This window comes from Urocampus carinirostris, chromosome 4, assembly GCF_059441175.1.
Source record: "Urocampus carinirostris isolate Australia breed hairy pipefish chromosome 4, RoL_Ucar_1.0, whole genome shotgun sequence".
Taxonomy (NCBI): domain Eukaryota; kingdom Metazoa; phylum Chordata; class Actinopteri; order Syngnathiformes; family Syngnathidae; genus Urocampus; species Urocampus carinirostris.
Window position 1 is genome coordinate 32,046,538 of NC_142352.1, and position 27,257 is coordinate 32,073,794.

The 27,257-nt window shown below is 41.6% G+C and overlaps 1 protein-coding gene across 2 annotated transcripts in view; it reads left to right on the forward strand.

The window, feature by feature from the left end:
* Nucleotides 1–27,257, forward strand: part of LOC148367338 (protein TANC1-like) — a 97,067-nt gene that overhangs the window by 5,220 nt on the left and 64,590 nt on the right. For both annotated transcript variants that reach the window (XM_088334196.1, XM_088334197.1), the window contains exons 3-6: nucleotides 3,972–4,064; nucleotides 10,558–10,688; nucleotides 19,863–20,205; nucleotides 22,901–23,182. In XM_088334196.1, the coding sequence (XP_088190322.1) occupies nucleotides 3,972–4,064; nucleotides 10,558–10,688; nucleotides 19,863–20,205; nucleotides 22,901–23,182 (849 nt within the window). The remainder of the gene's footprint in view (nucleotides 1–3,971; nucleotides 4,065–10,557; nucleotides 10,689–19,862; nucleotides 20,206–22,900; nucleotides 23,183–27,257) is intronic.

Consider the following 27,257-nt stretch of genomic DNA (forward strand, 5'->3'; position numbering starts at 1 on the left):
CTCTAAATGAGCCGCAGCTGGCACAACATGGGCGGGGCCAATTGGGCACCATGGCAACCGTGACACACACGAGCAGGGCCTATTGGGCACCAGGGCAACCGTGACACACACACGGGCATGGCCAAGTGGGTGCCATGGCAACCATGACAAAACCAGTGAATTATGACAAAAAGCACCTTCCTGCAGAAAACAAGGTCATGAAGTAAAGCGGGTCGGGGACCTATGGCTCTTCTCATGAGTACGTATGGCTTGAAGATCATATGAATGATACATTTTAAACAAGCACAGGGTACAAAGTAACAAACGAAAGTCACTAAAACACAAACTCCAAAAGGAAGGAATACAAAATAACAAAAAACACAGTGTCATGATTACCGATGCAATTCACCTGTGCCCGTTCATTTGGCGCCAACCGCCGCGGGTTCTGATTGGCTCCCTGTCACTATTTGAACCTTGTCCCGTCAATCCCCTGTTGTCAGTCCGTCCGCAAAACTCCGTGTATACCAGGCAAGCCTTTTTTGACCCTGACTCACGCCTGTACCGTTTTTTGCTCCTGTTTGTCTCCTACTACAACCTGTTTTGATCCCGACCACGTCTGCTCTCGCGTCCCGACTTACGACCCGTTTGTTTTTATTTTTTTTTATCCCGACCACGTCCACCATTGGCTTTCTGTAGTCAAAGTAACGCAAAACTCTCTACTGTCAGTAACGGCGTTTTAACGGCATTAAAAATAATGAATTCGATTGTCCCCTCCACTGAAAAAATGACACCGTTATGTAAATGTGTTATTCATAATGCCGCTATTCCCAACACCGGGGATGACACCCCAACTAAACTAGACACGACAATGACCCAAAGAAAACTGACAAAAATGCAGGGACTAAATAAACACTGACCAACAAAACAAACGAGAGACACAGAGACAGACACAGAGACAGACACAGAGACACACGTGAACTCTGAATGTCTCAAGACCCAGAAACTAAAACAAAATCACATACCTGTCAACCTGTACGTTTTTGCCGTACAAGGTACATTTATTATGCATTTTAAGACGTGTACGGCGTACAAGAAAATCTGTACGGAAAAACGCAAATTTGTCAATTATGGCTAACATTCAATATACACCGACTATCACAAAACGACAAATCAATCAGGTCAAACAAGTTCGCCGCGGAAGCCTCTATCTCGGTATCGTTTTTTTTCGTTGCAAACGAAGCGAGCGGTTTGATGCTACTGTGCGCATGCGTTTGCTGCCTGGGGAGTTCCCATCATGCATCATTCTGTGGTAGTTGTGTAGTGAAAGGAAGACCGTCTCTTTTTAGAGAACCGGCTTTTTCGGCTCAAATCATTAAAGAGAGCCGGCTCTCAAACGGCTCACTAGCTTTGATGCATTATATTCCAAATTATTATGTTGTATAGGCAGCACGGCGGCGCAGTGGTTAGTGCTTGTCATGGGAACTTGTCGTGGGTTCTAATCCAGCTCCAGACTTCCTGTGCGGAGTTTGTATGTTCTCCCCATGCTTGCGTGGGTTTCCTCCGGGCACTCCGGTTTCCTCCCACATTTCAAAAACATGCATTTCAGGTGAATTGACCGGTCCAAATTGTCCCTAGGTGTGAATGAGCGAGTAAGTTGTCTGTCCCCGTGTGCCCTGCGATTGGCTGTCAACCAGTTCAGGGTGTCCCCTGCCCACTGCCCGGAGATGGCTGGGATGGGCTCCAGCCCCCCCCCCGCGACCCTAATGAGGATAAGCGGTACGGCTGATGAGATGAGATGAGATGATATAACGAAACACATGTACAATATAACATGTTCAACTACATAAAAAAACACGTTTGAAAAAAATATGGTGTAAGATTATTTTGTATTTTGTAAGGGAAAACACGAGAGTTTGTAAGGGCATGGAGCCCTGGAGCTTGACGGGTATGAAATCAACTCAGAACGTGACAAAAGTGTTTTTTTTCTTTTTTTTTTTAAACGACGACGTCTTAAGGTAAGGTTTGGTCCTTGCAACTTCAACATTAATGGTTTCAAAGTACACACTAGGTGGCGGTGTTCTATAATAAAGGCAGTGTCATCGAAGCAAAATGCTTTTTTCCATTTTTTTTTTTTTTTTTTTTCCAATGAATCGGATGTTTCCATAGTGCAGTGATTAACACAATGGCCTATCACGTGAAAGTTCCATATCCGGGTGGAAACATTTGTTGCCCTGCAGTGGGATAGGCGCCACCAGGCTGTACTTGCCCAAGACACACCACAGGAAATTGTGTCCTAACGACCCTCGTGGTTAAAAGATGCCCCCTAATTAAAAGCTGCTATCCAACTCTGGTAGAAAATGTTCCTTCTTCAAATGTATTGGATGGTAGAAAATATCCAAGTTTTTGAAACAAAAAGAAAAAAACGACCAGCAACATAGAAACATGCGTAAATTGTAATATCCCCTTTAATGTTCAATAAGCCGCATTTTTGAAGGGGCAGTGTGTAATAATCAGTGTTGGGAATAACACCGTTACGTAACAGAGTTATTCTTTTTCGGTAACGGGGTAATCAATCTCATTATTTCTTCCGCCGTTACAATCCCGTTATCATGACTGATGGTCAAAAGTGGTGCGTTACTTTGAATTTACGCTCTTCTGAGTATGTTTACGTCTTTTCAAATTATGTCTCGCTCTCCTTTGCACTGTCTATTACTCACTCTTTCTCTAGTTCTTTTTCAGTCTCTCCCACTCTCTCTCGTTCTCTTTGGTGCTCTCTCACCCTCTCCCTTCCTCACTCTTTCTCGCTCTCCAATTGTCCCTCCCTCCCTTTTGCGCTCTCTCTTGCGCTCTCTCTTGCTCTCCCCTTTGCACTCTCGTCCTCTCTTTTTCTCTGTCTCTCCCTCTCTAACTCTGTCTTGCACCCTCTCTTGTCCGCTTTTGTGCTCTCTCTCTCTCTCTCTCTCTCTCTCTCTCTCTCTCTCTCTCTCTCTCTCTCTCTCTCTCTCTCTCTCTTTTGCTCTCTTCATCTCCCTCTATCCCTCTCCCTTTCTCTTTCTCTCTCACTCTCTCTTTCTTTTTTGTCTCTCCCTCTCTGACACTCTTGCACTCTCTCTTGCACTCTCTCACTCTCTCTGTTTATCTCTCTCTCTTTCTCTCTCTCCCTCTCTCTTTTTTGCTTTCCCCCTCTGTCTAACTATCTCTTAATTATTCTCTCTCTCCCTCTTTCTTTCCCACTCTCCCCCACTCTCCTGCTCCCTCCACCTCCCTCTTTTCCTCTCCCTTTCTCTTTCTCTCTTGCTTTCTCTCGCTCTCTGTCTCTCTCGGTCTCTCATTTCTTTTGTGTTCTCTGTCTCTCTCTCCCCCGCTCTTTTTGTCTCTCCCTCTCAAACTCGCTCTTGCACTCTCTCTTGTGCTCTCTCCTGCACTCTCTCTTGTACGCTTTTGCACTCTCTCTCTTGCTCTCTCTCTCTCTCTCTCTCTCTCTCTTTCTCTCTCCCCCTATCTCGTTTTTGTTTCCCCCCTCTGTCCAGCTATCTCTTGAGCACTTTTTCTCTCACTCTTGCTTTTTCCAACTCCCTCTTTCTCTCTCCCTTTCTCTTTCTCCCTTGCTTTCTCTCGCTCTCTGGCTCTCTCCGTCTCTCATAATTTTTGTGTTCTCTGTCTCTCTCCCTCTCTCTCTCTCTCTCTCTCTCTCACACACACGGTTTTTCTCACTCCCTTTAGCTTTCTCACTCCCGCTTTTACTTGCTCTCTCTTGTGCTCTCTCTTTATCTTGCGCTGACTATCTCTCTCTCTCTCTCTCTCTCTCTCTCTCTCTCTCTCTCTCTCTCTCTCTCTCTCTCCTTCTCTTTCTGTCCCTCTCTCTCACGCGCGCAAGCACTCGCTTTCATATTCTTCACTGCACTCCCAAACCCCCTCCCTTCTATCTTGCCTTCACTCTTCTCCTCTCCCCCCCCCCCTTCTTCTTTTTCTCCCTTCTGCTGCGACCAAAGGACGAGTGAGGTTGCCGGACCATGTGGACGTGTGTCGCAACTCGAGACGACCTCTCGCCTTTGACTTGCACCGTGGCAAAACGCGAAGCAGAGGTGAGTGCGTGCGAGCGTGGGAGCGCGTGCGCGTGCCCATCAGGGTGGCTGTTTTGGATGTATTGAGATGAGCTGTACCAGGAAAATGAACGAGATAAAGGTGAAAAATGTCAACTGTGTGTGTTTTGATAATATTCTTAAACGCATGGCCTGCGGGCCAAATGTGGCGCGCCACATTCTTTAATGCGGTCTGCGAGACTATGCTGAGAGAAGCACAAAACAAAACCAAACTGTGACTTGCAATTTTAAGTAAGCCCATTCGATGTCACTAAAGCTAAGCACCTCTCCCTAATCTGTATTTCCTGACGACCATTAATCAACCAGAGAACATTGAGAAACCCACTACCGTTATTATCTTATTTAAAATATAAGTGACCTACAGCAGGTTTAAGGCAATATGAAAAATACAAAATGAAGCTTTAGCTCCTTTCTATAATATATATGAAATCTGACAGCAAAGTTCTTATGCTCAAATATATATTGTCATACAAACGAACGACTCTAAATAATTCATTTAAATCAGCGATTGTGTGCGATCTTTGTCGCTTTCCAGTCTGCATGATTTATTTGGTTTAAATAATCAGTATTAGTTGCTTTTTCCTATTTAAATGCACGGTTTATAAACAATATCTATCCACCTATCTATCTATCTATCTATCTATCTATCTATCTATCTATCTATCTATCTATCTATCTATCTATCTATCTATCTATCTATCTATCTATCTATCTATCTATCTATCTATCTATCTATCTATCTATCTATCTATCTATCTATCTATCTATCTATCTATCTATCTATCTATCTATCTATCTATCTATCTATCTATCTATCTATCTATCTATCTATCTATCTAAAAAAGGGTTTGTTCTGTGTGCGTAGAGGAATATTATTTTATGTAGATTATTTTTAAGCAGCGTGATCAATCCCGGTTGCCAGGCACCTTTCAGCTTCCCGTTTCCAATGGCAACTGCTCGACAGTTTGATGAATAGCAGTGGACATTCACGGTGTCCTCGCGTTACTTGAGCTCAAGTCTTCGTGCTCTGCTGACTAAATGCAAAGTTTTCTTGTAAACCCCCCTCCATCTCCTCCTCCTTCTTTCTCTCCCAAGCTGCAAAGTGAGAAGTGCGCAGAGAAATGCTCTAATTGGGGAGACTTGTGAAACAAAATGCCCAGGCCTGCCTATTAAAATTGACCTTCATTCTCTCGAGGCGAGTGCACGACTCGGACGCTTCAAAGCGCTACCTTAAAAATGCAAAAAAAAAGAAAAGAGAATGAGCAAAACAAACGTGGTGCGTGGAAGTAAAAACGTGTGCGCGGCAGCAAGAGCTGTTCTCCGAGATGTCATCCTGTTTATGAGCCTACTCAATATGCGCGTTACTCACATGAGGTGCAAGAACACAAGGAGTGAGTCGTTTGGCCACTTCGAGCACACAAACGGGGCCTTGTCACCATTTGGGAAGGGGTAAGCACCCGTTTTGTTACCCCAGGAAGTCAAAGCGTCACCAACCTGTGTTGGGCGCTGAAGTTATATACTATTTTATACTCTGTTTTATTCCACTTATACCTAATAATACTTGTCCTTCTTTGTGTCACCTCAGCCTTGAGTACATTTCTTTAGAAAGGTGTTAAAACCTCACAGCACGTTACTGAGAAAAGCTACTGAGAAAATCAGTTAAAGTTACAAGTTACTTCATCCATCCATTTTCTGCACCGTTTATCCTCAGTAGGGTCGCGGGGGTGCTGGAGCCCATCCCAGCTATCTTCGGGCAGTGGGCAGGGGACACCCTGAACTGGTTGCCAGCCAGTCGCAGGGCACACAAAGACAGACAACTCACTTGCTCATTCACACCTAGGGACAATTTAGACCGGCCAATTAACCTGACATGCATGTTTTTGGAATGTGGGAGGAAACCGGAGTGCCCGGAGGAAACCCGAACAAGCATTGGGAGAACATGCAAACTCCACACAGGGGGTTCGATATCATGACCTCAGAACTGTGCCACACACGCGCTAACCACTGCGCCGCCATGCTGCAGAGTTACTAAAAGTAATTGTATTCACCTCGCCCTGCGACTGGCTGGCAACCAGTTCAGGGTGTCCCCTGCCCACTGCCGGGAGATGGCTGGGATGGGCTCGAGCACCCCCGCGACCCTACTGAGGATAAGCGGTGCAGATAATGGATGGATGGATGGATGTATTCACCTCTTCACCGAATTACTGACACCCTAAAGTACCTGGTCCCCCTGAAAGTAACTACTACAGTAACACACGATCAGTTCGTATTCGGTTTATCCGGATCTTCGCGAAATCCGGATAAAAAGTTTGGTCCGGATGATTTCTAATGTATTTCTCACGAAAAATCCATGCATATTCTGGCATTTATAACCCAGATCTTCGGTGATTCCGGATCAAAATCCTTATAATTTCGATCCATTCCTATGTATTCTGCTATGTCTATTGAAGCTAGCCCACTAAACCTGCTAATAAAAGAAATAGAAGATAACGTGTGCACCGGCTTGTGGAGGTGATAAATCCTTCATATTTTTTGGCTTTTGCAATCTTCAGAGTTTGCACAGGGTTCCTACGGATCCTTGAAAAGTCTTAAAAGGCATTAAATTCATTATTCTGAAAATAAGGCCTTAATAAATGGCATGAAAATGGCTTAAATCCAATTTTCGAAAGTCTTAAAAATGTGAACACATTAACAAGATTCACAGTATATTTGTTGGAATGAAAAAGCTTTGGTGACATTTATCAATTGTAATTAAATCTAGGCTTGAAACACACTTCTATTCTATAGTTTATGAATGACCTATATTTCATGTTGCCATTATCAGTGTGTTGTTTGTTATTGTAACATCCGTTGCAGCATGGTCATCCTGGTGGCGGGATTACTTCATGTGTGGTCCCTTCTCAAGGTTTCTTCATTTTGTTCATGTTAAGGTTTTTGAGTTTTTCCTTGCCCTCATATAGGTTTTAGATCAGGTGATGGTGTAATAACAGTCAGTAGTTGCAATAATCTGTGGTCTGTGCAGCCCTTTGAGACTCCTTGTGATTAAGGGCGTCACAAATAAACATGACTTGACTCATTTTTAATCATTCATCTATTTACTTTCGTGGCAACACCGCGTGACCACAATAATGGAACTATCAAAACGGTAATGTGCCTTTCAGAACAGACTCATGCCTTAGGTCCACCCACAATACACATAGCAACTTAGGACAGAAACGTTTACTCAGCACCATGGAAACATTTTAAAATGTGCAAATATAATGAAAAATAGCTGTCTGACAAAAGTTTTTTGCAACGGATAAAAACTGTGCACGATGTAATGTGTGCAACAAGTATTTGCGTTTTTTTTTTTTAATTATTTTTAAATGCATTTTTTGTTGATTTGGTCTTAAATCTGATTTTACAAGGCATTAAATGAAGTCTTAAAAAGTCTTGAATTTCACTTGCTTTGAGCTCTAGGAACCCTGTCGCAACCAAACATTTTGTAGAGACCTTTTTGCCTTTTGTCGTCTAACCACTCGATTCCACTCAACTCCATTTCTGGTTATTGACCAAGACATGTTCTTGTTTCTCCAGGAATGCTGTATTGCAAAAATAATTTTACAAATAAAGTCCAAAATTCAGCACTCTTTCTGTAAATTCTCTGCTCACATCTGCCCCATTTTTCGTTGGTTTGTTTTTCCACACACTCCCTCTTCACATGCTGCCTACCAATTGCTACTGGTGACACACTTGTGCATTTAAGGTGACCCCCTGATTTCAGTAAATTATTCTGTAGTCGTAAATACAGCTTGGATGCAAGTATGTATGGTAGGGAAAATATAATTAGGGAGAACACTTTAGCACTCTATTCTTGAGATGGTGCCACTGTAACTGTATTGAGCTGTACTTTGTAAGGCCATATATACAGTATCTGCCAATATCGCCTTAACATTGTGATTATCGCTGTGATACTGGCAAACCAAGGTTTCATCAAGCTGTGCCGAATGAGGGGGGAACAGGTACCCACTATACGGTGTTGAAATTCGTGTTTTTAAAGAATTATCGAAGTAATGCGCCACCTTACAATGTACTGTCCTTATATATATAATATAAGGACAGTACAAAAATCTTCTTTGTTTCTTTATCTCTTTGTTTTCCTTATATCCTCACTGTAAAATGTGGAACTGGAGTGCCACGTCCAATTTCGTTGTCACAATATATCCCATGTTGTAACAATGACAATAAAGGTATATTCTATTCGATTCTATTCTACATCTTAAATGTGAAACACATACCTAAAAAAACACAGGGAACATAAATGAAGACATCTACAAATCTAAAAAAAAAAAACCCAAAAGATAAAATACAAAGCCATTTTAACCTTTTAAATACTGAAGACATTTAAAGTCAATAGCACATCATCAATGGGAAATGCAAGTAAACCAATCTCAAGAGGAGAAAAATCGAAGCCTGATGTAAGCTGTTTAGGTTTAACGTGCATCATTGCTTAGCAAAACATTTTATGGGGTAATCATAATTTTCCCCCCCACGCACTTCAGTTGCCCTAAACAACCACACCCCCACACCCCACTGACTGGCAACACCACTGTCGCCTTTTTTCATTATTACTCACAGCTTCATCTGATATGAACCTTTTGTGGCCCTTTAGGGTATTTACATAAATTATGTATATTGCACACCATTACTATTAAATCTACTCTATAATCCATAATCTATCTATATAAAAGTATTAAATCATCAACCGTGAGTGTCTCTTGGGAAAAAAATTGATTTTGTGGCTTTAGTTCATGAGTTTGAGTACCGCCTTTGTAAAAGTTGTTATCATGGTATTTCCTATATTACTCAAATAAATAGCTTTTAAAATAAAACACAGCACATTTTTGGGGTTGATTATCTCTGAAAATGACACATGTTCAATGGCAATGCTGTTCCGGATTAAAACGAGTAGAGATACTGATGCTTCAGTATATATGGAGTCAATAATCTGGATTATTGTCTTTATTATTGATGTGTAATGTTTATATAAAAAAGGGTTTTATTCGATATTATTAAAGATAGTGAAAAAAAAATGTTCAAAAGAAAACATCTTTGCTACAAATGGATTAAATCACAAGATTGGACAAATGCCCTTTTTTCCCAAAATTGACATCATCACGTCAACGAGTCTCTTTTTGGATCAAAATGGTGAAGATATTCAAAAATCACAAACAAAACATCATTACATGCGACATCCAGTGTCGCTAGTTGTTGTGCTGTGTTATAACAGCATGGAAAACACATTAGGAGTCATGCTTCTTGCGTGCTAAATTGCCTAGAGAAAGCAATGAGTGATTGTGTTTGATTGATGTTATTGGTGAGTACAACTTCACCAAGTGATTATAAAGCAGCTGTCAGTGGGAGTTGGACTCGCTGACCTGTAGATGTGATGCACATTTTTCATGCAGGCTGCTAGCGATGCTGCTGCACCGGGAAGAATCACTGAGAATACCCCTGCCACGCCTTTATCAGCCCGTTATACAGAGACCCCTTGCTACTCCGAGGATTTTCGATTAAATTGTCTTTATTGTCATTAAGATCGAGGTATCGTGCATTGTGTTCTAAATAGACAGCACACAGCAAATGAATCACGAGCATGATGTTACAGCTGATCTACGTAACAACCCTCACAAGCGATCCCTGTCCAGCCTGTATCTCACCAATACCAGATCCATTACCCATGAAACAAATGAACTGGAGCTACAACTCGTGGGAAATCGCTACATTCGGGACAGTTGTGTTTTAATCATCGGAGGAACCTCAAAGATACCAGCCGGTCTTTCGATCGCTTTCTAACACTGAAAGAGGGATCCCTCCGATTTTGTTGTACTTTTGTATATTGACACTAAGGAAAAGCAAATAGAGAGGCTGCAGGTCCAGCCTACTGCTACAGTTAGGCTAACAACGCTCTTAAGCCACCCGTGCCGAACCTGCAGCTTACCAACTCCAGATCCATTATTCATAAATCGGTGGACATCTTGCTACACTTCAAGGGAAACCACTCCATTCAGGATCGTTGTATTTTGCCCATCACCGAGACTTGTCTTAAATGGAGTATACTCGATGCTAGCGTGCAGCTAGTCAGCCGCACTGTAGATGTCCTTTTTACTCTGTAAGGAAAAGCCCTCCAATTTTGTTGTCCTTTTGTAAAATCACAATAAAGACCATTCACTCATTCATTCAACTGTCATTTTGTGTTCTGTGTATTTATTTGTACATCTATAATCATTATTTTTTCACAGTTGTATACTCTAAGTTGGTAAGGACATGAGCTCGAGGTAAGTTTGACTGTTGGGAGTTTTTTAACGAAGGTGCGATGGTACTTCACGGATTTCTACTTTTTGCGGGAGGTAGGCGGGGGGTTCTGGTCCCCATTACTGCAATAACCGAGGTATTACTGGCATACTGAATGTGTGCGTGTTTGTGTGCGTTCCAGACCAGCGCGTGGAGCCCCAGCCGGGCTCCTCCCTCTCGTCCCAGGAACTGATGACCAGACTATGCTTCTTATTGGGAGAAGTAACGCCCGGCATCGCTAGCTCTCCTATGGAGGACCAGAGAGAGAAAAGGGTAGGATGACATCTTGACATACTCCCTTTTGTTGGCCTGCATTTCTTTTCATATTTTTAGATGGTTTCTTTCATAAAGTATTATATATATATATATATATATATATATATATATATATATATATATATATATATATATATATATATATATATATATATATATATAACACTATATATAACTAGAAAAAGTAAACAAACTAATCCAAAATCAGAATTCATTTCATTCAATTCCAAGCAAAATGTTGCATCGGTATTGGTATTTTTCTTTTCTTTAAAATCCTCTTTTTTTCTATTAAAAGAGGTTGCGTGACTTGGTATTGGTGACTCTTAAATTAGCAGTGTTCTGAACTTCACAAATAGTTTGGAAACATTTCAAACAACATAAGAAAAAAATGACACTTTTAATATATAATCAACAATTCTAATAATGTACTGAATCTTATAAGGTTGTTGCAGGACATAATAGGACATTGACCTTAAAACTGCATATCAAGAAAATGGTTTGTTATTTAGACACACCAATTAACCTCTCTATGTTCCGACGGATTGGCCGTTCCAAATTGTCCCTAGGTGTGACTGAGCGAGTGAGTTGTCTGTCCCCGTGTGCCCTGCGATTGGCTGGCAACCAGTTCAGGGTGTCCCCTGCCCACTGCCCGATGATTGCTGGGATGGGCTCCAGCGAACCCGCGACCCTACTCAGGATAAGCGGTGCAGCGAATGAGATGAGATGAGATGAGATGTTCCGACGGACCAGTGGCGGGGGCCGTCAGACTGTTTTTAAAAAAAGTCGTGTCTTCCCGATGTCACTAGTCACTGAAATGTGTCATGCCACATATCATTGAAAAGCTTAAACTCTTGGTATTTCAAAATATGATGACCATTTCAAAATTTACTCATTCCAGAAATATCACAATTAGCCGGGAACAAGATACCCAAAAACTATAAAGTCAGCATAACTAACCAATTACATGCTTTGATAGTCAGGTGATGAAATGAAATGAAATGATCTGCATTTATATAGCGCTTTTCAAGTCAATGAAGACTTCCCAAAGCGCTTTACAATGTGCTTCACATTTCCCAATAACGGCCGTGCAGCCATGTAAGGCGCAAACCTGCTTATTGGGGGCATTAGGGATTCAGTGTCTTACCCACGGACACTTCGACATATAACACGGAGGAGCCGGGATTCAAACTGCGATCTCTTGATCCCAAAACGAGCGCTCTACCTCCTGAGCTACTGCCAGCTTTGAACTTTTCCACAACTTTATCCCCGACCCACCTGGTGTGTTCTTTGGTTTTCATAATGCTGTCGGTTCTCCAGTGTTTCTTTTCAGTAGCCCATCACAGAGCCGGTGCATTTAAAATGAGACTTAATGACACACAAGTGCACCTTTGTTTTCATATATAGTCACTTGGGTCGACTCAAATCATTCAGGAAACGTCTGGAGTCAGTTGGCTGAGCTGAGAGAACAGGGGGTCGATATTTTTGCAACACCTACTTTTCGTTTTTTTTGGTAGTAAATATCTAATGTGTAAATGGAAGAAGACCAAGAAGAAGGCCGCGATTGACGTGGATGGAGGGTGTCATGAATGCACTGCAGGAAAGAGGTCTAAATCTAGTGGAAGCTCGAGCTCTTGTTGGTAATATGAATGAGTGGAGAGGTGTTGTAAAAGGATAGTGGGATGTTTGGACGCGTTCTAAGGGATGGGAAGGGCACCTGTATGATGCGGCAGGGGTAAACCAGGGAAAGCTGTCGGGCCCTGCTGTTGAACAGAAGTGTGTGTTGTTTCACCCTGACCCGAGTGACACAGCCGCTTTCTTGTGTCCCGTTTCATCTGGAGGGACGAAAGCATGACCAACTTGAACATGTAAAATGTTAAAATAATTGGTTCCACTTCACGATTGTGTCTCACATGATGTTGATTCTTAGAAAATAGTTTTAACTTTGAAGTCGTAAATGTGGCCATGTTTCAAAAAGTCAGGCACTGTAAAAAGTAAAAAATAGTCACAAACAAAAGAGGGAAACTGGTCAAAATACTGTACTGGCAACCTATGCAATCTTCTCTGCCGGTGTCCATTAATAAAAACCGAAACAAGCAGAATAAACTTATCACTGTGCTTCAGTAACATTGCGGTTATTTAGGTGCAAGTACTTGAAATACAGTAGTTTACCAGGAAAAGGGCAAACGGGTGTGTTCTTTGGTTTCATTTTATGATGGATAGAGTATTTAATTTCACTAACTATGAAAAATGAAGGTTTCTAATCCGCAGATTTTGCCAATCACAAGTAAATTTTAAATCATAACCCCTGCGATAAATAATGGGTTGATATCCAGATGAATAATCTTACAAAGTCTTGCTCCATCAGAGTATCTTATTCTTAAAAAGAGTCTATTTTGCCTTTTATGAGAATTGTAGGCTACATTAGATCCATGTTTTTGCCATGTGCAAGTGTTGTTAGTGTCCTCCCATGAATACGAGTGTCATTGAACACGCTCGTAGCGCCGTCCGTCTTCGAGCCGTGGCCTATTTAGCCAGCCTCGTTTTACCACCTGAGCTCCACATCCAGTCACTTTCACCCAGATAGTGAGGATCAGATGAGGAATGAGGCTTGTCCGGGGCTGGCTCAGATGGATTATAGTCTGCGGTATAGGAGGAACATTAGCCTGTGCTTTTATTTTTCTTCACTTCTTGAAATGCCTGAACCAGGGGTCTCGAACCTCTTCAGGCTAAGAGCTACTTTTTGTTACTAATTGGCGCAAAGAGCATCGAGTTTAACAGGTATTTCAAAATATAATTTATCAAATTATTACAAAGTTGTTACTATGTTATTAACAGGTTTAAGTAGAATCAATATAATGTACAATAACAGCCCTAAGGATTTCCTAACAGCAAATTGTTGTATGGTCTACAAATGGCCATTTAATTAACATTGTATTTGTGTAATATCATGTACTGAATATCCTTAAGCTGTTGAATAACCTATATAGGAGTTGTCATATCAGAAGAAGAGTCAGAACTAGAAATGATGGCCAGGATAGCTCAAACCACAGCCGCACTTGCCAGACTTAAACCCATCTGGTGGGACAAGAACATAACAGTGAAATCAAACATCAGACTCATGCAAGCGCTGTTTACTTCTATCTTTATATACGCTTGTGAGACATAGACTCTCACAGCAAAGCAAGAAAAGTAAACCCAGGCCATGGAGATGCGATGCTAGAGAAAACATCGAAGCATCATCTACGTAGCCCATGTGACAAATGAAACCGTGCACTACACCATCAGAGGACAAATTGGACCCTACAAAGAACTATTGTCAACTTCAGTGGTATCGTCAGGTCACAAGATCATCATTAACGGCCGAGATTATTCTCCAGGGAACTGTCGAAAGGAGGTTAGGAAGACCGAAAAAGAACTGGGCTGACAACATTAATGAATGGACTGGTGCCAACTTGCAATGATCCAAGAACAGGCGAGGAACCGTAAGCAGTGGAGAAAGTTGTCCAGAGTTGGGTCCTCAGTGGTGCCCCGACGATCCAGGCGGTTAAGGGATCCATGAACCCTGACTACTACGTTGACTTTAAAATCGTTAGTTATTTTCATATGTCAATTTCGCCTTATTTTGCCCTTTTTCCAATTTGGTTGTGTGTGTGTGTGTGTGTGTGTGTGTGTGTGTGTGTGTGTGTGTGTGTGTGTGTGTGTGTGTGTGTGTGTGTGTGTGTTGTGTGTGTGTGTGTGTGTGTGTGTGTGTGTGTCAAATACATTGTCTTCAATTTGAAAAATGCATAAAAAATAAAGACTACGGACATAAAATTCTACTACTGTAATCAACATGTTCTTCACTATTAGCATAGAAGCTGTTCTCTGAACTGGCGCGGCAAGTTTTTGGGTTGAGGTCTGAGGACATCCAATGTTGTTTAGAATCAGGTAACATACAATCATGCTTCTCTTGCCTTCCAAAAAACAGCTATCGTTGATTATTAGCTTAAGACAAGTCAAGTCATGTTTATTGCTATAGCCCTTAATCACGAAGGGTCTCAAAGTGTCACGGTTGCCATGACACCCAATTCGCCCCCGCCTGTGTGTCACTGTTGCCATGGCGCCCAATTGGCCCCACCCGTCTGGCGCCAGCTGCAGCTTGTTGACGGATTGGCTCCCTGTCAGTATTTAAACTCTGTCCTGTCAGTCCTCTTTTTCAGTCCGTCTGCGAATCTCTGTTTTTACACGGCAAACCCTTTTTCGCATGCCCTGTTTTTGCTCCTGTTTGTCTCCTGTTATGATCTGTTTTGATCTCGACCACGTCTACTCTCCTCTCCTGGCTTTCGACTTGTTCCCGTTCCCGATCACGTTTTTGCTCTTCTGTCCCGGCTACTGACCGTTTTTTTCCGTTCCCGCCATTGCTCGCCACGGAAGTCCCACTTCCGCGTTCAGAGCGACCTGCTCCCCGCGACTAGCGATCACCGGATCGTGTGTGCACTCCATTCCCTTCTTCCCAATAAAACTGTGAGAAACGTTACGATAGTGGGTCCTGTTTCCGTTCTGGTCCTGACACAAAGGGTTGCACAGACCACCACTACACCATCCCTGATCTAAAACCTACATGAGAGCAAGGAAAAACTCCATATTTTCAGCGTGAGGAAAAGGAAGAAACCATGAGCAGGGGCCGCACTTGAGGCAATTCACTTCCCAGGATGACCGGGCTACAATGGATGTTGCAAGGGAATTACCAGACAATACACAGATACCATCAGCATTCAATATGGGTAATAACAGAATGTCCAGTTGACAGCTTTCTGTCCCAAATTCATGAACGATACAGCAGGTTCTCTATATGATGGTGTACATCAGGTCCAAGTGCCCGTAAGATGGCTGGAATGCATGCTCTGTACAACAACCAGGCTCATCCTTCTTACTCAAGGACAAGAAGACAAGAGTATGAGGTGAACATCACTCATAAGCTATGGAATATAAGTGTGTCTTAAGCTTAGATATAAACACTTCCACTGAGGTTGCAGATCGAATCTCAGTGGGAAGAGCATTCCACAGCACCTGGGCCAGGATGTCGAATTCTGAATTCACTGGCAGACTAGCATTTTCCGAGCAAATGATTTGACCAGGAACATAGTGGGAAGTTATATCAGAGTAATGTGATGAAACGTTCTTGTCTTAGTCAAAAGCCTCGCTGCAGCAATTTGTACCAGCTGCACGCACTTGATGCTAGATTTTGGGGGACCAGAGAGTAGTACATTACAGAAATCGAGACAGGAGGTAACAAACGCATGAAATATAACCTCAGCATCAGACTGGGACAGTATTTGGCGTTTTTTGGGGAAAAAAGCGACTGCCTGAGCAGCATCAATGTCCTCATCCTTTGATTCTCAAAATGTCTGCACCCAGAGATGGATAAAAAGAGGTGAATATTGCTTCTTGACCCATATTCTAGAAACTAATGATGCTGTGTTTAGACTTGTAAGAGTCCACACAACATATTACTGTTTGTGATTTTTTTGGGTTATTTCCACTTCAAATACACTGAATCTGAATGCCTGTGTTTTTGTTGGTATTTATATCTAATTAAATCCAAGTAACTATTAGACTGTGGCACTTCCCGCTTTATCTTTGGTTCTTCATGTCCGACTCTCGCACAAACAGTCCTTGCACTGTATCCCCGTCTTTCACATATTCACATACTTGATGGGTTCATTGGATTTTCTGCGCCTGAACGCATCCTTTCATCTGTAATGGATAGCCATTTCTTCCTAGGTTATTTTCTGTCTCAAACAGCAGTGTGTGTAGAGTGAGTTTCCCTGCAAACCTTGAATGTCAACAGCGCAGGATTCATTGGCGAATCTAACCAGCTGTCCTTCTGAAAAATTGGTGGAAATAACAGCTACAGTGAAAAAGTGAGCTATTATGTCACTTATGAGAAATAGCAGCACACAGCTAACAGCAATTTTCGACTCACTACTAAGCGATTGATCACGAGTATAATAATGCAAGCTTAGTATTAAAAGAGAAAGCGCTCAATACAATGCATTCTAAAAGACAGTACCTTTACGGCATAAAGTCCAGTTTAAGAATCGGAAAACAGAGGTAAAATAACCAACTTTGAAAATAACATTGTCTTGTGGTTACGGCGAAAAGTTTTGCTTGTTTTATATGTTCTTATTTTACCATTGATAAGTATGTTACTATTGGACAAGCTTTTCCCTCTTCTACACCGCTATCGATCGCCAGAGAAGTGCCACTTCCAGTTCCCGAGCGACCTCCTCCCCACAATCAACGATCACTGGATCGTGAGTGCCAGCTTACGTCTCCTTCTCGATAAAACTAAGAAACTAACGCAATTGGGTTCCCGTCTCCGTTCCTGAAATGTTTATAATCCCCACCTGGTTGCCATGCTTCATATTATCTAAGCCCACCAAAAAATAATTTTCTCATGAGACCAGAGGATATCTTTTTAATTTTTTTGCAGTTCCAACATATATTTTTGTTTCTTTGGTCTAATATGGCTCTTTCAACATTTTGGGTGGCCAACCCCTGCACTACACAATACAGCGACCTCTGTTGTTTGAATATTATACAATGTCCCTTTAAGTTTGCTTCATTAATGTGGCAGAATTGTGCATTAGTTGACATCTGAAAGACCCGACGTCATTTTCAACCACGTACATAGTATTTTACATGAAACTTACTCTGAACTCACTCTGGTAACACGAATTAGTGAAGATGGGTAAATGTTTTTGCTATATTAGATGATCAAATATTAATTATGAATTAGGTATCGGTGTACAGACCCATTTGAATTAATATCCAGCCATGTTTTGTTGATTGTCAGCCATGTTGATTGTCATCACTACTAGTATAAAATTCTACATTTCTGCAAACCTCTAAAACATATGTGTCAAAATCATGGCCCATGAGCTATATGTGCACCACCTCGTCATTTCATGTGCCACGTCTCATCTCATTAGCTGCACCGTTTATCCTCAGTAGGGTCGCGGGGGTGCTGGAGACCATCACAGCAATCATCGGGCAGTGGGCAGGGGACACCCTGAATTGTTTGCCAGCCAATCGCAGTCATGTGCCACGTGAGAGCTCAAAATGTCTGAGCGTTTAAAAAAAGGGGGCTTTGACCAAAAACTCAATGTCCCACAATGCCTGCAGATTATATATCCAAGGCTCAGTATCACTACATGGCAGTGATTTCATAATCAATGCCAATGAGTGGAATATATGATCACCAAAATGACTTTTATATATTTTTTGAAATAAATATGGTTTGATATATATAATAATAATAATAATAATCTCCTTTGTATTGTCATTCTTTGTAAGAACGAAATGTCGATACACCTGACCCGTTGTAGCGAGCCGATGCAGCCGCAGCCAACAGAGGGCGCCGCCATTTTACCAATGTTATAAGTCTTAGGTATGACTCGGCCGAGGCGCGAACCAGCGACCTCCCAGTCTCAAAGCGGGCATATGAATAGCGATATTTTTTTAATGCAAATATTATGTGTGTGATAAGTTATTTCACATTAAACAGTATTTACATACATAGCATTCAGTTGCATTTAACTACATTTAATAGTTATATCAGGCCCGCTGATTTCAGATTCAGATTCAGATTTACTTTATTGTCATTCGTGTACACGTGTATACAGAACGAAATGTCGATACATCTGACCCGCACAGGTTCTTTGAACGTCAGCCGGGATAGATAAGATTAACCATGTCTTCGTCAGAATTTTAGCGCAGCAGTTCGTCATCTCGCGGTTCGATGCCACTTCCAGTTGTTAAATGGTCCAGTTTATTGTCCAAAGAGCGAACGTTGGAGAGCAAAATGGATGTTAGAGGGGTTAGCCTTTAGCCTAGCTGTTAGCCCGGCCCGCTTCCTCGTCACGCCGCTGTCTTGCCACTCTGCTTCGCTGCTTTGTAGGCCGCTGGGTCTTGTTGACATAGCAGTCTGTGGCTAATAAACACCGAGCGCTTGATGTCTGGATGATCGCATATCCAGCAAAAAAAACTGCGATCGTATCTTAATCTGCAGTTCGAGCCGACTTTGTGCGCCATCAAAACTGAGTCGAAGACTGGATCTTATGGCCGACGTGTAAAAAAACCGTTGCAAGCCGATGCAGCCGCAGCCGAACAGGGCGCCGCCATGATGAATGTGCCCCTCAATAAAATTTATTATGAACCCCTAAGACAGGGGTTTTAATCTTGGTTTAATCGAACCCTAGGGTGAGTCAGTCTCAGGGGTTCGGTGGAGCCTCTGCCACAAGTGGTTGGACAAATATGTTTGATTTAACTTTGCAAATTTTCCCCTTCCTGACAACTGTGTAAGTCATTTCAAATATGTGTCTGAAATTTCTGTACCCATGGAACTGAAACATGCAATTTGCATGCACTAAGATACAGTAAGCTTGGAATGTCTCTTGACGGTTACTTGCCTGCACAAGACTTATATTTAGCATGAAATAAAGGGCCGTTCACATTTGATGATGAGGCAGCAGAAGTCCATGATGAATATGCGACAAAATCATTGAAATTCAGCAAAACACAGAACAACACTCTCGATGTTTTGGTGTCAACAAATGGAAAAGTATTCAGTTTCTACCAAGAAAGCTTTGGGGGGTTTTATACCATTTGTACAACATGTCTTTTTAAGCAATATTTTTAAAGGATGCTCAACATAAAGAAAACAATAGGGAACAGACTTTGCTGTAAAAATGACATAAAAGGGGCACTTTCCATGGTAAAGCAACACATACCTGAATTGTTCTCACAAAGAAAACAGCAGAAGTCGGACTGATTTGCAGTTCTGTTATTTATTTTGAGTTAATGCACTATGATGGTTGTGTTCTTTACGGTTCATTTTGTGTTATCAACCATATGTCTTGAATTTTAAAAAAATCAAGTTTTACTTCTCACTAAAGTAGGGTTTGGTGAATGCACATATACAACCCATTGGGTTTGTTAGCTCCAACAAGGTTAAGAACAGCTACCCTAAAAGAACCTACAAACATTCTGTTTGATATTTTTCTTTGTGAGATATAGCACTCGTTTTTGGTTGCACGACACAATACATGACTTACTTTGTTAGAAAAGTAAAAAATTGATACTCTATCAACTACCTCATTCTGTGTTTTTTTTTCTTTCCTTTTTCAGGGTGACACTCCTACGCATGGAGGAAGCCCAAGCCCCACATTGACCCGCAGCACCGCCTCTCCTTGTTCTGAGAGCCCATCTTCCACCTTAAGCTGCAGTACAGTGTGCCACCCTTTAGCCTTGCCCTCACCGTTGCCTCATGGTGGCTCCAACCGCAGCCCTACTGGGACTCTCTCCAGCCCCGCCCGCAGCCCCGCCCGCAGCCCCGCCCGCAGCCCCGCCCGCAGCCCCGCCCACAGCCCCGTTCGCTGTTCTCCTGCCGGGCTCGTCGCTGGGAGCGGCCTATGCCTGTCCTCTCAAAGCCCTACCTCCACCCTAGAGAGCAAGGACAGTGGAATTATAGGTGAGATCAGGGTTCGTATGGGTGGTTGAAATCCTTAAAAATGCTTGAAATCTAATTTTATGTTTATCAAAACTGAAATGTGCTTGAATGTTAGCTGAATCATTGTAAATGCTTGAAATTGTTTCCATGTTTTACAATAATTCTGCTAAATAATGACACCCTACGGGTCACACCCAAGAGGACAGGTGCATGCTACAGCTAAACAGGGCACTATGAAATATGTATTAGTCTGAGGAATATATATCAATTATGTACATTTGTAGTGGGCCATGTAAAAAATTAAAGTAGCATTTCCCAGTGGTAAATTGTAATGGAAAGAACCCTCTGCAATTGAAAATAATTTTACCCAACACCTACAGTATATGGGGAGAGATTTGTCTCAGAAATATTTACTTACGTATTGTTCAGATCCACAAATATATTTTCAATTTACTAAATATCTAAACATCATATATCTTGATAAATGCGCAAATTTGGCACAGACTAACCTTGTGAGCAAGGAACCTGAGAGAGCCTTATCCACGCTGATAGGGATGGCAGAAAATGACCACAGGAAGGATTTTCAGCCATCGAACCACATTCTACAAGTGTGGAACAGTTAACAAATTGCTGCTAAGGGACCTCAAGTATCTTATAAAAGCAGATCAGTCAGATAAGACCATAAGATGTTTTCAAATCTAATAAAAGCACCATAAATCGATGCTGAATCGTACAGGTAGCCAATGCAGTGATTTTAAAACTGGTGTAATGTGATCCCATTCCCAGGCTCCTGAATTTTGCTGTAGCTGCAGGCTAGCAATATTCTTTATGGTGAGCCTGGAGAGCAGGGCATACTGAGTGAAGATGAGTCCATATTGCCTTTCAGGTGACACAAAAAGGACATTAGACGAAGCAAGCGTCACTGAATTGCAAGCCCTCACAAAATTGGTTCTCCCATCTCGCAGTTTCTGAACGCCGCCTGTGCCACTCCAGCCAAGAGACTTTAACTCCTTGCAGTCAAAACTGGGACACTTCTGTCTTTCTTGCTCATGGGTTTGAGGATGCGACTAAAATAGGACATGTTTTTCTCTCTAAATAGCCTCCCTATTTTTAGTTACAGAGTGAAGGGCAAAAGCGCCATCAAAGATAATAAAAGCCTCTGTTGATGAGTATTTTCATATAAAAACTTTTTTTTTCCATCAGTAGGCTGTGTAAATGTATTAGTCTGTGCAGAGGGGTTTTCTTAGTACCAAAACAGTTAAATAAATAGCAAAAATAGATAGAATAGACTTTGAAGATACAAGGATCACTGTGAAATTGTCATTTTCCTTACGAAGGCCACAAATTTAGCTTTTCTTTTAGGTGGGAAGTTTAATTTTCTTTCTGTTTCTAATTAAAATGGTGAGTTCCAAAAGTGCTAATTAGGGCACGATTTGTCTGACTTACAAGAAAAGGCTATGAGCCTCAACCTGCAAAAACTAACTGAAGTCCTAAAATTATTTACGAGATAACACGCCCTTAAATTTGGCGATGAGTAAGTAATGATACAATAAGAATTGTTCAGAAACAAACCAATGTTTTATGTATCTGTACTTGTGACGGTGGACAGTATTGACCATTTTATGATCACAGACTAGAGAATATGAATTATTGTTTTCCATTAATTCCATACAAAATTTGGAAAAGCATTCTGTTGGATTCAAATGTATATCACTCCTTGTGATGTACAGTAGGTAACTGGCATTGACGACTACTCAAGAGTTTAGTATAAGTATCCGTAGTGTATCAGTATCATTAGAAAGTATTGGCTTAAAAAAGTAGGTGTTCTGTGGATTGTTATCATGTCCTGGAATCGACTGAGGTAGCGAAAGCAAGGCTGAGTCTGCAGGTCTGGCCTACTGCTAGGGCTGCTATCACTTCTCTTAAGCAACCGCTGCAGAGCCTGTATCTCACCAATGCCAGATCCATTACCAATGGGGCGGCAGTAGCTCAGGAGGTTTAGCGCTCGTCTTGGGATCAAGAGGTCGCTCCCCGGCTCCTCCGTGCTGTATGTCGAAGTATCCTTGAGCAAGACACGTAATCCCTAATGCCCCCAATAAGCAGGTAGTTGCCTTGCATGACTGACGCTGCTATCGATGTGTATGTGACTGGGTAAGTATGAAGCACATTGTAAAGCGCTTTCAGTCACTTGAAAAGCGCTATATATAAAAGCAGACCATGAACTGGAGCTACTACTCGATTGAAACTGCTACATTCGGGACGGTTGAATTTCAATCATAGTAGAGACCTGGCTCATTTTGAGGTTACCCAATACTAGCGTGAAGTCAGCTAGCCTCTCTCTAAATCGCTTTCTAACACTGAGAGGAGAAGCGCCCTAATTTCGTTTACTTTTGTATAATGATAAAAAAGACCATTTATTCAGCTGCAATTCTGTTTTTATTTGTAGATCTATAATTGTTAATCTGTTACAGTCATATTCTCAGTCGCTAAAGATGTCATTTCGAGGTAAATTTGACTCTTAGGAGCTTTAATTAAGGTGTGGCGCTGCTTCGTGGATTTTTACGTTTTGCGGGGGGTTCTGGCCCCCATTAACCATGGTAACCGAAAGATTATGTACCTTCAACTATGATAATGAGGGTTATTTAACATGCTTTTTAATGTGTTTTTTATTTAAATAAAGAAAAGTTCATTTACAATCCTCCGCTGGTGTTTTCAGCCACCATCACAAGTTCTTCTGAAAACGAGGAGCGTAGCGTTTCGAGTTCAGACCTGACCACGGACGATCCCCCTGGTTGTGTTGCTGTCATCATGGGCCATACAGCGGAGGACCGCCATCTCGGGCCATCGCAGAGTAATCCCACCATCCACCCAGAGCAGTCATTATCAAGGGCTGAGCTGAAGGAGCCCAAAACGCCGCCTGCTCCCAAGAGGCCCCTCCCACAGCACCACAGCCACACCACTTCCTCCTTGCTCATGCCCCGTCCAAATTCTGTGGCAGGTACACTATCATGTATTTTTCTATTAGTTGTCATTGAAACAGTCATTTATGCAAAAAATCCGTTTTATTTCATATTCATAGGCTGTAAGTTTTGCGGAAGTACATCTGTAAACATAGATCTATGCCTTGCAAAAGTATTGGCCCCCAAGAACTTTTAGATAAAAAACATATTTTTTGATAATTCAGAACATGTAAAACACATTTGTGAAAAGGAACCAAATTTATCCAACATTTTATATTGTGACAACATGTAAAAAATGGAAAAGTAGGTGTTGCAAAAATAGTGGCCCCCCCATGAGTTCATACTTTGTATAACCTCCTTTTGCTGTAATCCCAGCTACATGTCTTTTGGGCTATGTCTCTATAAGCATTGCACATCTTGAAACAGAAATATTTGCCCATTCTTCTTTACAAAACCGCTTAAGTTTGTTAAGGTCTCATGGTGATTGTTTGTGCACAGGATTTTTAAAATCTTTCCACAAACGCTATGTAGGATTGAGGTCTGGACTTTGGCCTGGCCATTCCAACACCTTTATATTGTTAGTTTTAAGCCATTACATCGTACATTTTACTTTATGTTTAGCGTTGTTGCCCTGTGGGAAGGTGAACATGCCTCCTATTCTCAGGTCTCTTGGAGACTCCAACAGTTTTTCTGCCATAATTGCCTTGTATTTGGCTCCATCCATCTTCCTATCAACTCAAACAATCTTCCTACTCCCTGCTGAAAAAAATAAACCCCAGAGCAAGATGCTGCCACCATCATGTTTGACAGTGGGAATGGTATTTTCAGGGTGATGCAGTGTTACTCTTACACCAAATGTAATGCTTTGCATTCAGCTCAAAATGTAAAAGTTTTGGTCTCATTAGACAGATGAGATGTGTAAATGTTGCAAAAACCTTTTGTATCCTGCTTTGAATTTTACAACAACTTTATTTCCGACCCATCCGGTGTCTTCTTTGGTATTCGTGATGCTGTCTGTTCTCCACTGTCTGCTTTCACAGACCTCTGAGCCTATCAAAGAGCAAGTGCATTTAAACTGAGACGTAATGCACTCTGTCCGTCATTGTTAGTCATTTAGTTCGAGATCGAGATATTCAGAAGTCATCAGGGAACTTATGAGTCAGTTGGCTAAGCTGCGAGAACAGCCAAGCAATGTTTATGCAACACCTACTTTTCAGTTTTCTGTTGTTAAAAATATATAAAATGTTGAAATAATTAGTGTCTCACATCACGTTTATTCTTGGAAAAAACTTTCAATTTTTTCCTTTAAGTTAAAAGTCAGAAATGTGGCAAAATGGCTAGGTTCTTGAGAAATTTTTGGATGGTCAATATTTTCGCTGGGCACTGTGTGTCGGCCAGACGAGCAGAAAGCTGAGCAGTTGAATTGTCCTGGGAGGCTTTTATAATACTACAATTCCTATCTCTCCTGTCACGATCTGTGCTAGCGCACAGGGTTCTGCTTCCTTGTCTTCTTCTCGCCGGCTCAGATGTGTGTTCATTTGTGCTTTGTGCTCCGAGAATAAAAGAGATTCCCCAAGGAGCGGATTCACAGTAAGGCCCGCCAGTTTCTGCCTTCAGATGGTGCTTTGATTTTGATGGTTGAAGATGAATTTTGGATAAACACAAAGTTGGCTGCGAGAGCTCTGGCTAGGCCTGCTAATATTTACTTCACTTAAAAGTTGAGGACAACGTTCTAATTTTAAAACAAAGAATTAATTGATCCTGTATGGAGAATTCTGGAATGATCATGACAAGCTGAAATACAGAAAATAGGCTATAAAAGAAAATACTTGCTAATGTATCTTACAGCGTGCAAAAAGACAGTTGAGCGCTGAGGAATCAAATTGTGGTCCAGTTTTAATATCAATTTTCCATTGCTATCATTTTTTCCTTTAAAAACCCGGTACCTTGCTGGTACCTATTCACATTAAATTGTCTTTATTGTCACTGATAACAATGTACTGAACATTGTTTGCACCGTGATTAGACATCCCACGACAGGATAAACATGTTACAAAGACGTTGTGTGAAGTATTTAGTGCAAAAAAAAAAAACTTTCATACTAGAAAAAAAAAACATCAATTTGAATACTGGGCAAAAAAACATGAACTATCTTGCCAATGGTAAAAAAAAATCATAGTTGGATAAATTTGTATTTATTTCACACTATGGAATCCCCACTTAGATCTGCGCCATGTTTGTCTGGCATCCTGCTGCCAGACTAACATGACAAACGCCAGATAACACAATGCCATTTAGTGGTTAAATCTAACACATTGGGGTTTTAAAAGGAAAACGAAATAAAGAATGTCAGAGTAAATGAGCAAAAATATTTTTGAGGTAGTGCTTGGAGACTGGCCTAGGTCGTAATAATAGTGCAATGGAAATTGAGCATCGTAACAGTAGTACATTGAAAAGTATTGCAATGACATATAGCATAAATTCCCAAATAAGTAAATAAATAAGATATAAGTACCCATTTTCCAATGCAACTCGCAAGATGTGTATTTTTCACTGTTTTGCATGCTTGTTTAGGGCGGTAATGGTCCTGGGGAAGAAACTGTCCCTGAGCCTGTTAGTCCAATTTTAAGGGACCTGTAGAGCCTACCAAAGGGCAAGAGGACAAAGAGGTGGTGGCCAGGGTGAGAAGAGTCCTTTCTATAGAAATTGGTGCAGGCAATTATGTTCACTAGTTTCAGAGTAGCGATTTTTTGTTTAGGTGTGTGCATCGTGTGTGGTTTTTGCATTAGTGCAGTAAAATCCAAATCAGCATTGATAAGATCTAAGCCGCCATTTTTTACACCCAGTGCATGAATGTTTGTACCTTAACAATTGTCAACTATTGTGCAGTTTTGTTGGACTAGCATCATGTTTTTATCCTTCTCAAACCCAATATCATCCTAGCATTTTTCGAAATGTTCTAGTTTCAAGTGAGAGACAGGACACTAAATTATCTTACTTGTGAGGACTAAACCTGTGTAATTTTTGTAAAGTGTGTTTTAATTGCGAGTGATTGTATTTTGAAAAACGTCCACAGTCATATCCAGTTAAAAGCTTTTTATTTTGTCGGCGGTCATTTATAATGACTTGAGGCAGCATCCTCATTTTCCAATTAAAAACCGACATGGCGCCTGATTGTGATTCAAGAGCTGTGCGAGGGTTTGCATTATGAAGGTTGATGGTTGCAGCGGCTTAGCTAACCTTTGAATGCGAGGAAGTATCAACAAGAGGCGGCAGGTAATCAGTCACATTGTCGTCAGTAGAGGATGAAAAGCTGGTCAACATTGTTGTGGGGGGGGGGACCTGTTGTCAAAATGGCTTAAAACTGTGTTTTTTTCCATCTGACTCCAATCCGTGCTCCACTCAGCAATTTGGCCGGGGTTGTCTTTAGCCTGCAATCTTTCTCATCCCACGCCACACCTCCTTCACACTGTTTCTCCTCTTCACACCTCGTACTGAAGATGTTCGCTCCATCCTCCATTCTCTTCCGTGATCCGAAGCTTTCCCAATTTTTATTGTAGATGGGGGATTTTTCAGAAATTCTTAAGTTACCAAAGTTCAATGTGTTTATTTGACATCCAAAAGGCCGTGCTGTATATTGCAAAACTCCATAGATAACAGATAGAACAATGATGGCTGCGATACCGTAGCAGAGACATCAACTGTCACGACCGGAGCAGAATCAGGACCCAAATGTTTATCGTTAACAACAAGTTTATTGAATAGAAAGAGGAAGGGCAGTGCCCGCGATCCTGGACGCTGGAAGCAAGTTGCTCTCTCAATCAGATTGTGATCCGAATACGGAAGTGGATCTTCCGTAGCGGGAGATGGCGGTGTCAGGGATGGAAAAACAGGTCGATAGCCGGGACAGGAGAGCAAAAACGTGGTCGGGATCAAGAACGGGTCAAAGCCGGAGACAAATGGGGAGATCAGGAACCGCCAGGTGGAAAAAAGGGTGCAAAAACGGCACAGGCGCGAGTCAGGGTCAAAAATGCTTGCCTTGTAACAAAAGAGGTTTGCTGACGGACTGACAACCGAAGAGTGACAGGACTGGGCTTAAAAAGGGACAGGGAA